Source organism: Sus scrofa, chromosome 6, assembly GCF_054392235.1.
Source record: "Sus scrofa isolate SSC_HxYL_T2T_F1_AM1 chromosome 6, Sscrofa_HxYL_maternal_Yorkshire_Landrace_v2.0, whole genome shotgun sequence".
Taxonomy (NCBI): Eukaryota; Metazoa; Chordata; class Mammalia; order Artiodactyla; family Suidae; genus Sus; species Sus scrofa.
Window position 1 is genome coordinate 83,375,132 of NC_139388.1, and position 12,435 is coordinate 83,387,566.

The 12,435-nt window shown below is 48.0% G+C and overlaps 1 protein-coding gene across 21 annotated transcripts in view; it reads right to left on the reverse strand.

Annotated features, from left to right (window-relative positions):
- The window catches only part of KIF17 (kinesin family member 17), a 55,382-nt gene that overhangs the window by 20,880 nt on the left and 22,067 nt on the right, over positions 1-12,435 (reverse strand). For 20 of the 21 annotated variants that reach the window (XM_084963159.1, XM_084963158.1, XM_084963155.1 and 17 more), the window contains 2 exons: positions 11,303-11,412; positions 1,323-1,470 (listed from right to left, as the gene is read on the reverse strand). In XM_084963159.1, coding sequence (XP_084819285.1) covers positions 1,323-1,470; positions 11,303-11,412 — 258 coding nt within the window. Of the gene's footprint in view, positions 1-1,113; positions 1,548-3,711; positions 3,807-11,302; positions 11,413-12,435 lie in introns of those variants that run through there. The other variant, XM_084963163.1, reaches the window with a different exon arrangement.

Here is a 12,435-nt window from a genome sequence, read left to right on the forward strand (position 1 = left end):
AGCAATGCTGGATCTTTCACCCACTGAATGGGGCCAGGGATCAAACCCGCATCCTCATGGACACTAGTCAGGTTCTTAACGGGAACTCCCGAACTCCAGGACTCCAGGACTGCTCTTAATACATAAACTGATTGCCAGGCAGATCTTATCACCTCCAAAGCAGAGAGCTCCCCAACACCAGATTTCTCACCCAAGACCCTCAGGGCCCCCCTCTGGGTGACCAGCTCAGGGCTCTTGTCCACAGGATAAGCTAGAACCGTGAGAGTTAAATGAATGCTGGGGATGAATACTAGAGAGACCAAACAAAATCCCTCGGAGGCCTGATATTCACTCTGGACTGGAGGGGACACACTCAGGAACAGAAAGTGCTAGAATCTGCCCTTCCCTCTTCTTCTGGGTCTACACCAAGAGGGGCACCTCCCTGCCAGCTGGGACTGGACGAGGATCACACAGGCCTCCTGCTCCCAGTTTGCCGGCAGCCACCTCTTTGTCACCATGTCCTGAGCTCCTCTAATGTTCCCTTTGCGGAAAGGGGACAGCCACTCCCTAGCTCCTGGCCTGAGCTTCTCCAAGCCTCCGTCTGCACAGCTGCAGTGCAGGAGGCAGTGAGTCCTCACTCACTGAGAGAGTTTCCTACTCAGTACCTGGCACAGAGCAATGCCCAACAAATGGTACCAACACTGTGACCAACGTCATCACCAACACAAGGTAGGTTGTGTAATATCTGAGTGAGTACTAGGAAGTCTGGGCTGCCTGGCAGCACAGGTGTTTGAAAGATAGTGGTGCAGTGGAACATTCTAGAATGTCAAATAGAAGACAAAAATGTCCAGGAAGGTAAAAGTTCTTGCTAAGGATTGAATGCGTATTTTAGGAGGTGGTTGCTTTGGTAACAAATGGGGTCAAAAGTGAAAGGAGAAAATGCAGAAACTGGGGGACGGGACTTAGACGGGCTGACTTCTAACTCCACGTCAGTCCTGGGCTGCGGACCTGCCTGCGGTCAAGGCATCAAGAAGCAGTGCTGTGGGGAAGAACACTGGCTCTGGGATCACACTGCCTGGGTTCAAATCCTGGCTCCACTTTACCAGGCTGTGTGACCATGGGCAAGTTACGTACCCTCTCTGTGCCTCAGTTTCCTCATCTAGAAAATGAGGGTGATTGTGCTGCCTGCCTTGCTGGGCTGGGCTTGCTAGGAGTAAACAACTGAGTCCGACGGTGTGGAAAGTGCTCTGTGTCAGTGAGTGGGGTGAGGGGGTGACAGGCTAGCCTCCCTCCTGCTGGCCCCGGGGCTGAGGAGGGGGCGGGAAGCAGGGGCAGGGGCGCGCCTGTCTCCTTGCGCAGGTTCTCCTCCAGCGTGGACAGCTTCATATCGTAAGAGTTGCGCATGGCAGTGATGTCCTCCTCCAGCCGGGCCCTGGACTCCTGCTCTGCCTCGTAGTCGGCCCTCAGCCGGGCCAGGCGCTCTTCGTACTCCTGGGAGAGGCGCGGGACGACAAGGGAGGCCGCATTTTAGCAACGCTTCAGAACACAGCTTTCAGCTTTTGGTAATCCTTTTCGTGCCATTCAGACAACCCAGAAAATACAAATAAGCCAAAAGAATAAAATTTAAATTACCTCCACACCCCCAGGATGATTACTGGCTGGTAAAGACCCTTCTGGAGTTTTCTCTATGCATTTTTTTAAAATTTTCTGGCCACACTTGGGGCATATGGAAGTTCCCAGGCCAGGGATTGAATCTGAGCCACAGCTGCTGGGACCTACACCACAGCTGCCGCAACGCCAGATCCTTAACCGACTGTGCCAGGCCAGGGATCAAGCCCGCATCTATGGAGTTCCCGTCGTGGCGCAGTGGTTAACGAATCTGACTAGGAACCATGAGGTTGCAGGTTCGGTCCCTGCCCTTGCTCAGTGGGTTAACGATCCAGCGTTGCCGTGAGCTGTGGTGTAGGTCGCAGACGCGGCTCGGATCCCGCGTTGCTGTGGCTCTGGCGTAGGCTGGCGGCTACAGCTCTGATTTGACTCCTAGCCTGGGAACTTCCATATGCCACGGGAGTGGCCCAAAGAAATAGCAAAAAGACAAAAAAAAAAAAAAAAAAAAACCCGCATCCTCCACAGCGACCTGAGCCACTACAGTCAGGCTCTTAACCCACTGTGCCACAGAAGGAACTCCTTCCCTGTGCATTTTTAATGGGCTAATAATGTATATATTTGTTTGCAACCTGTTTTTTCCCCAAAGCAAGAGATCACGATCACCCTTTCACATCAACTAAAGTATTTTAACCAAATGGTCCTCAACCCATCAATGACGACTTTGTTTTTCTTTTTCTTCTTTTGAGGGCCACACCCACAGCATATGGAGGTTCCCAGGCTAGGGGTCCAATCGGAGCTGCAGCTGCTGGCCTGCACCACAGCCACAGCAACGCCGGACCTGAGCAGCGTCTGTGGCCTACACTGCAGCTCACGGCAATGCCAGATCCTTGAACCCACTGAGCGAGGCCAGGGATTGAACCCCCATCCTCCTGGATACTAGTCAGGTTCTTAACCCACTGAGCCACAATGGGAACGCTGAGGAAAATATTTTTATTCACTGCTTTCCTCTCCATCTTTGCCATCACCACCAGCTCTTGTCCAGACTTGGTCCCTCCCCTCCACTCCTGCTCCAGACCTTTCTCCACATGGTAGCTACGCATCCATAGATCACTTTTCAGTGGCTTCCTATGTTCAAGGATAAAATCTGTCCTCCTCAACTTGACCTTGAGTCCCTAGTGATCTGACTGGCCACCCCATCTTTGCCACTCCTGGGCATGCCAGCCACTCCCCTCTCCAAGACACACCCCTTCCCCCACCCCAGCCTCCAGCAAGGCCTTTGTCCTGACTCCCTGGCAAGCTCGTCCCTTCAGGCCTCGCCTAGTAACACCCCCTCAGAGAGGGGCCTTCCCTGACCACCCGCCCGGAAGACCCCCGTCACCACTCTCTGTCACTGCACCTATTACTTCTTAGCCTGGATCACAGGTTCCAGCAGAGCAAGCTCCATCCCATCTTGCAGCGTCAGTGCCGAGCAGAGGAGGGACTCGGCGAATTGCCACTGAATCAGCAAGTGCAAGAAGCAGAACTGTTTGGGCATCTGATACGCATCTTCCATGGGGAGGGCTGGGCATTTATGAACTAATGATAGTCTGTGCCCTGCTGTCTTTTGGAGCTGCTCCTGACAGAGGGGTCCCACAGCAGCAGAAGCCAGAGGAACAGGGCAGGGTTGGCGGTGGGACAGCCCCACCCCACCAGATCCCCCAGCATAGAGCGTGACCTGGGCACTGGGGGTGGGAGAGAAGTGAAGCATTAAAATGTAATGCCTCAGAGCAATACTTGCAACATCACTGAGCCCCAGGGAGGTTCCAGATTTGGCTAGAAGCACGCAGCTCTCTAATGGCCTCTCAGAGACCTGCAGCCCATGCCCTGTCTGCTTTCTCCTGCCCTGCCCACAGCCTGGCCTCCTCCCTCACCCAGCTGGCATCCCAGGGCCCACTACACCCATCCCTCAAGCAAGCACCCCTGACTCCATCACCCCAGCACCCTCCTCTGCTCCCTCCCAGCAGAGCCCTGACCCCAGTTAAACCCAGGCCTCAGCCCAATGGCTCCTACATCCTGCCTGAGGATACACACATATTTGCACGCACACACATGCACACATGTGGCAGCACTGGCTTCCATTTTCACCTGTAAATGTGCAGCCCCGAACTGCAGGAGGACCTCTTAAGTGGGGAGCCCCCCTTCCCAGTCCTTCCACTCTCCCCCTCTCTCTGCAACCCTCCACTCCCCCCATTTCCTGTCTCATCCTCCACAGAGAACACTGAAGAGGTCAGAGGTGAACTCCCTCCCCTGTCCCAGCCCCACAGCTTCCTGTCCACCTGCAGCTCTGCCAGAAAGCTCTGTGTCCTCTTGCAACAGAGGATAAACCATCAAAAGCCAGACCACCCCATAGGAGGACTTTGCTCTTTCAAACCCCCTCCCTCCCGTAGAGCAGAGGTTGGTAATAGACCATTCCCCGCCACCCACAAAACAGGCTCTATCATAGCAATCAGACAAAAGAAATAAAAGATTGCCAGATTGAAAGAGAAGAGGTAAAACTGTCACTATATACAGATTACATGATGCTATATATAGAAAACCTAAGGACTCCACAAAAACTACCCAAGCTGATAAATGATTTTAGCAAAGTTAGCAGGATACAAGCCTAACATTCAGAAATTGGTTGCATTTCTGTATGCTAACAGTGAAATATAAAAGAAATATTTAAAAAGAATACCTTTTAAAATTGCACTCCCCAAAATTAAGTACACCTGGAATACTGGAATTAAATACACTAGGAATAAACCTGACCAAGGAGGTGAAAGACTTATAGGCGGAGCACTATAAAACATTATTCAAGGAAGTTAAAGAAGATGTAAAGAAATGGAAAGCTATCCCATGCTCCTGGATTGGAGGAATTAATATTGTTAAAGTGGCCACACTACCCAAAGCAATCTACAGATTTAATGTGATCCCTGTCAAATTACCCGTGACATTTTTCACAGAACCAGAACAAATAATACAAAAATTTATAAGAAGCCATAAAAGACCCAGAACTGCCAAAACAATGCTGAGAGAAAAAAAATAAAGCAGGAGGTATAACTCTCTCAGACTTCAGACAATATTACAAAGCTACGGTAATCAAGACAGTGTGGTACTGGTACAAAAACAGATATACAGATCAATGAAACAGAATAGAGAACCCAGAAATAAACCCAGACAACTGACTAGAGTCAGTTAATCTTTGACAAAGAAAACACACATATGGCATGAAAAAATGCTCAACATCAATAATTATTAGAGAAGTGCAAATCAAAACTATAATGAGGCATCACCTCACACCAGTTAGAATGGCCATCATTAAAAAGTCTACAAATAGGGAGTTCCCGTTGTGGCACAGTGAAAACAAATCCGACTAGGAACCATGAAGTTGCAGGTTCAATCCCTGGCCCTGCCCCATGGGTTAAGGATCCAGTGTTGCCATGAGCTGTGGTGCAGGTCACAGACCCGGCTCGGACCTGGTGTTGCTGTGGCTGTGGTGTAAGCTGGTGGCTGCAGCTCCAATTAGACACTGAGCCTGGGAATCTCCATGTGCTGTGGGTGTGGCCCTAAAAAGCAAAAATAAAAAAAGAAAAAAGAAATAAATAAGATTTTAAAAAGTCTACAAATATCAAAGCTGGAGAGGGTGTGGAGAAAAGGGAACCCTCCCAGGCTACTGATGGGGATGTATATTAGTACAACCACTCTGGAAAACAATAAGGAAGTTCCTCAGAAAACTAAATAGGGAACTACCATATGATCCAGCAATCCCACTCCTGGGCATCTATCCAGACAAAACTACAATTCAAAAAGATACATGCTATGAACAACTATATGGCAACAAGTTTGACAATCTGGAAGAAATGGACAATTTTCTAGAATCTTACAGCCTGCCAAAACTGAATCAAGAAGAAACAGACCAACTGAACAGACCGATCACTAGAAATGAAATTGAAGATGTCATAAAAACACTCCCTACAAATAAAAGTCCAGGACCAGATGGCTTCACAGGCGAATTCTATCAAATATATAAAGAGGAATTGGTGCCCATCCTCCTTAAACTCTTTCAAAAGGTTGAAGAAGAAGGAATACTCCCAAAGACATTCTATGATGCCACCATCACCCTCATTCCAAAACCAGACAGAGATTCCACCAAAAAAGAAAACTATCGCCCAATATCATTGATGAATATAGATGCAAAAATTCTCAACAAAATCTTAGTCAACCGAATCCAACAACATATCAAAAAAATTATACACCATGACCAGGTAGGGTTCATCCCAGGTTCACAAGGATGGTTCAACATACACAAATCAATCAACATCATACACCACATTAACAAAAAAAAAGTCAAAAATCATATGATCATCTCAATAGAAGCAGAAAAAGCATTTGACAAAGTCCAACATCCATTCATGATCAAGACCCTCGCCAAAGTGGGTATAGAGGGAACATTCCTGAATATAATCAAAGCCATTTATGATAAACCCACAGCAAATATAATACTCAATGGGGAAAAACTGAAAGCCTTCTCACTCAAATCTGGAACAAGACAGGGATGCCCACTCTCACCACTGCTCTTCAACATAGTTTTGGAAGTCCTAGCCACAGCAATTAGACAAACAAAAGAAATAAAAGGCATCCATATAGGAAGAGGAAACTGTCACTGTATGCAGATGACATGACACTATACATAGAAAACCCCAAGGACTCAACCCAAAAACTCCTTGAACTGATTAATAAATTCAGCAAAGTAGCAGGATATAAGATGAACATTCAGAAGTCAGTTGCATTTCTGTATACCAGCAATGAAATATTAGAAAAGGAATACAAAAATACGATACCTTTTAAAATTGCACCTCACAAAATCAAATACCTCGGAATACAACTGACCAAAGAGGTAAAGGGCCTATATGCCGAGAACTATAAAACTTTAATCAAAGAAATCAAAGAAGATGTAAAGAAATGGAAAGATATTCCATGTTCCTGGATTGGAAAATCAATATTGTAAAAATGGCCATACTACCCAAAGCAATCTGCAGATTCAATGCAATCACTATCAAATTACCCATGACATTTTTCACAGAACTAGAACAAACAGTCCAAAAATTTATATGGAACAACAAAAGACCCAGAATCGCCAAAGCAATCCTGAGAAACAAAAACCAAGCAGGAGGCATAACTCTCCCAGACTTCAAGAAATACTACAAAGCCACAGTCATCAAAACAGTGTGGTATTGGTACCAAAACAGACAAACAGACCAATGGAACAGAATAGAGAACCCGGAAATAAACCCTGACACCTATGGTCAATTAATCTTTGACAAGGGAGGCAAGAACATCAAATGGGAAAAAGAAAGTCTATTCAACAAGCATTGCTAGGAAACCTGGACAGCTGCATGCAAAGCAATGAAACTAGAACACACCCTCACACCATGCACAAAAATAAACTCAAAATGGCTGCAAGACTTAAATATACGACAGGACACCATCAAACTCCTAGAAGAAAACATAGGCAAAACACTCTCTGACATCAACATCATGAATATTTTCTCAGGTCCATCTCCCAAAGCAATAGAAATTAGAGCAAAAATAATCCCATGGGACCTAATCAAACTGAAAAGCTTTTGCACAGCAAAGGAAACCAAAAAGAAAACAAAAAGACAACTTTCGGAATAGGAGAAAATAGTTTCAAATGATGCAACCAACAAAGGCTTAATCTCTAGAATATATAAGCAACTTATACAACCCAAAAGCAAAAAAGCCAATCAATCAATGGAAAAATGGGCAAAAGACCTGAATAGACATTTCTCCAAGGAAGATATACAGATGGCCAACAAACACATGAAAAAATGCTCAACATCGCTGATTATAAGAGAAATGCAAATCAAAACTACCATGAGATACCACCTCACACCAGTCAGAATGGCCATCATTAATAAATCCACAAATAACAAGTGCTGGAGGGGCTGTGGAGAAAAGGGAACCCTCCTGCACTGTTGGTGGGAATGTAAACTGGTACAGCCACTATGGAGAACAGTTTGGAGATACCTTAGAAATCTATACATAGAACTTCCATATAACCCTGCAATCCCACTCTTGGGCATATATCTGGACAAAACTCTACTTAAAAGAGAGACATGCGCCCGCATGTTCATTGCAGCACTATTCACAATAGCCAGGACATGGAAACAACCCAAATGTCCATCGTCAGATGATTGGATTCGGAAGATGTGGTATATATACACAATGGAATACTACTCAGCCATAAAAAAGGATGACATAATGCCATTTGCAGCAACATGGATGGAACTAGAGAATCTCATCCTGAGTGAAATGAGCCAGAAAGACAAAGACAAATACCATATGATATCACTTATAACTGGAATTTAATATCCAGCACAAATGAACATCTCCTCAGAAAAGAAAATCATGGACTTGGAGAAAAGACTTGTGGCTGCCTGATGGGAGTGGGAGGGATCGGGAGCTTGGGCTTATCAGACACAACTTAGAATAGATGTACAAGGAGATCCTGCTGAATAGCATTGAGAACTTTATCTAGGGAGTTCCCGTTGTGGTGCAGTGGTTAACGAATCCGACTAGGAACCATCAGGTTGCGGGTTCGATCCCTGCCCTTGCTCAGTGGGTTAACAATCCGGCGTTGCTGTGAGCTGTGGTGTAGGTTGCAGATGCGGCTCGGATCCCACGTTGCTGTGGCTCTGGCGTAGGCTGGCAGCTACAGCTCTGATTCGACCCCTAGCCTTGGAACCTCCATATGCCGCGGGAGCAGCCCAAGAAATGGCAAAAAGACGAGAAAAAAAAAAAAGAACTTTGTCTAGATACTCATGTTGCAACAGAACAAAGGGTGGGGAAAAAATGTAATTGTAATATATACATGTAAGGATAACTCGATCCCCTTGCTGTACAGTGGGAAAATTTAAAAAAAAAAAAAAGATACATGCCCGTATGTTCACTGTAGCACTATTCACAATACCCGAGACACAGAAGCAACCTAAATGTCCATGGACAGATGAATGGATTAAGAAGATGTGATACATATACACAAAGGAATACTACTCTGCCATAAAAAGTAATGAAATAGTGCCACTTGCAGCAACATGGATGCAACTAGAGATTCTCATACTAAGAGAAGTCAGAAAGAGAAAGACAAATACCATATGATATCACTTATATGTGGAATCTGAAATGTGGCACAAATGAGCCTCTTTACCAAACTGAAACAGATCCACAGACATGGAGAACAGACTTGTGGTTGCCATGGAGGAGGGGGGAGGGGAGGGAAGGACCGGGAGTTTGGGGTTAGTGGATGCAAACTATCACATTTAGAATGGATAAGCAATGAGGTCCTGCTGTATAGCACAGGGAACTATATCCAATCTCTTGTGATAGAATGTGATGGAAGATAATATGAGAAAGAATAAATAAATAAATATATAGATATAGATATAGATGAATGACTGGGTCACCTTGCTGTACAGCAGAAATTGAGACAACACTGTAAATCAACTACGCTTTAATTAAAAAAATTTTTTTCAATGCTCTTTACCTTTAAACCCTTCCTTGGCCCCAGTTCCAGCGACCAGTACCTAGTATGGGCTCAGAAAATGCTTGTTGATGACTGAACTGAGGGCTATAGTGCAAACCCAACCCCCCACCAGCTTTGCCTGGAATTTGTTACCCAGCCCAGCCATGAGACCATGCCTTCAATTCACCATCCTCCAGCAATAGGAAAACTGCTCTGCACCTGTTCTAGAGATGAGAACACAGGCTTGGAGAGTTTAACCTGCCCAACAATACCTGTAAAAACTGGACTCATAGACTGTAAAAGCTGGATGGACGCCAGGAATCTTCTAGTCCGATACCCCAGTGCAGCAGGAAAAGGAAGTCCATGGAAGCCAGCCTGTGGCTGAGCCGACCTCTGGCCCGGTGCCCCCTCCATTACCCCTGGGGCCACCTCCCTCATCCTGAGCGTCCTGACCGGCTCTGGATGGAAAGGAAAGCATGGTCCAGGCCCACAGTAGATGTTCAATAAATATGAAAGTCATCAATGAAAGAACAAATCAGAGGGAGGGAGGACCGACCCCCTCATCTCTTCCTCCAAGCGTGGCTCACAGAACAAACTCCAGGGCCAGAAAACAGACTTGGTGGTGGTGGCCTCAGGCGGCTGCGCTCTGACACAGTGCCCTCTAGGCTGCCCTTGAGGAGGAGATGGCGACCCCTGTCCCCAGGGTAGAGGACCCTCCAGCCAGCCCAGAACAGAGGCTCTTTTCCCTGCTGACCACTAGAGGGAGCCAGCGCCCTGCTTATCACACAGCCATGCTGTCTGCCTACCCAACCCTTCTCAGGGAGGATGCTTCCAGCCCTGCCCAGACCAACCCTCCCCACCCAGTTTTGTGACCAAGGCCCACCTGTCCCTATATGAGTCCAAAACCCACTCGGAACCTCAAAGCGCCACCACTCTCATCTTGTGGGCTTGTGCTCGGCCATTCCTAAGGCTCCTCCTCCTAATACCTTCCCAGGAGCCAAACCCAGGGCTCCAGAGACAGCCTGACATCCACAGAAGGTCCCAGAACAGTAGCAGCAAAAGCAGAGTGAGTGGCTGAGTTCCCAGGCCTACACAGGGCCGGGACAGGGGTCATCCAGGGGCCACAATTGAACCTCTCCCCAAACAGTAAAAGCCTCCACCTGTCGTGGGCAGCACATGGGCACTCTTTGGTTCATTTCTCCCAGCCCTCCACCCACAGGACTGAGATGGCCCAGGCCTTACCCGGTCTGCCTCCCAGAGGCTGGGCCCCAGGCCCCCACAGCCTGACCAGGGCTTCCGGAGGTCCGCCGGGCTGATCCCACAAGAGGTCACAGCTGAGTGGCAGAGGCCCAGCTGCAGACACATCCCAGCTCCAGTCCCCGCAGAGCTGCCCAGACTAGCATTAGGTTTTCCACTAGGAAAGACCCAGTGCACTCAAGAGACCATCGAATGTCAAACCCCAGCAGGTGCTGGGATCTCGGAATGCAGCCCTTAATGGCAGGAACCTCTGGAAATCCAGAGTCTGGAGTTGGCATGGAGCCTTAGCCAGGAGTTAGGAGGCTCTGCGTGTCTGGCTGTGTGAGTACCTCTGGAGGTCAGCTCCACATCTGTAAACCAGGGGTTACCCGCCTGCTCTCTGGCTCCCAGGGATTCTGGGACATCCATGGCAGGACCCAGGTGCCTGGAGGTAAGAGACCTTGCTGGGAGGCCCCACCCCACTTATCCACCAATCAAGTCAATGGGCACCTGGGGGCTCCCTACAGCCCACCCAGGATGCCCTGCTCTCAGCCCCGACCCCTTCCACTCACCTCCTTGCCAAGGAGTAGTCCATGCCCACCATCAGGGATGCTCTCCCCATGCTGTCAATTCACAGCCACCCCTCCCTGCAGGCCTGAGGCTGCACCCCTGCAGACACTGATGGGGATGGACTATACTCTGCAGTCCAGAACCCATTCAAACCCTGGCTCAGACTCTCCTTAGCTGTGAGACCCTGGGCAAGTCATGCACCTCTCTGAGCCTCAGCTTTCTGGGTTCCAAAGGGAGACTGGAGCACCAACGCCAAGGTGATGGTGGCACGGAAATGACATCATTCTGGAGAAGATCTCCTGCTGGGCCCCACACGCTGGCCTACGCTCCCGGCTGTCAGGGGCTCACCTCCCGGATCAGCTGCTTCTCGGCCTCCGGGTCATACTGGATCTCAGGCGGGGGCAACAGCTTCTCCTCGATCTGGACCGGCCTTGGGGGCACCTGACTGTTCAGCAGGGCTGGGAGCAAAGTAGAAATGAGGGGCTGTGACCAGGTGCACCTGGTTAAGCAGAAATCTATAAAAAGACAACTACGTGCTCATTCAAAAAAGACTTCAAAGTACTGAACTTATTTACTTTAAGCAGGATTTTGTATAAAAGGTGCACATACTCATCTAACAAATATTTATTGAGCACCTACATGTTCTAGGCACTGGAGATCTGGCACTGAACAAAAAGGCAAGACTCCACACCCACACTGTTTTCAACTGTGGGGAAAGGAAAGCAAAATGTGTAACATATTACAAAGTGATTCTTTTTCTTTCTTTCTTTCCTTCCTTTTTTTTTTTTTTCTGCATCCACAGCATATGGAAGTTCCCCAGCTAGGGATGGAACCTGAGCCACAGCAGCAACCAGAGCCACTTCAGTGCCAACATGGGGTCCTTTACCCACTGTGCCACAAGGGAACTCCCACACTGTTTTCAACTAGGCAAGAAAGGCAAGCAAAATGCATAACATGTTACAAAGTGATACTTTCTCTCTCTCTCTATCTCTCTCTCTCTCTCTCTCTCTCTCTCTGGCCCCATCAGATGCATGTGGAAATTCCCTGGACAGAGATCAAACTGAAACCTGAGCCATGGCAATAACTTGAGCCACAGCAGGGATGCTAGGCCACCAGGGAATTCCCAAAAGTGACCCTTTATTTTATTTTATTTTTTTTTTGTCTTTTTGGTATTTCTTGGGCCCCTCCGGCGGCATATGGAGGTTCCCAGGCTAGGGGTCAAATCGGAGCTGTAGCCACCGGCCTACGCCAGAGCCACAGCATCGCGGGATCCGAGCCGCATCTGCAACCTACATCACAGCTCACGGCAACGCCGGATCGTTAACCCACTGAGCAAGGGCAGGGAGCGAACCCGCAACCTCATGGTTCCTAGTCGGATTCGTTAACCACTGCGCCATGACGGGAACTCCCCAAAAGTGACCCTTTCTAAGTGAGAAAGAAAGCAGGAAGGGGGCTGAGACTAACAGCCAAGAGGAAGGGTA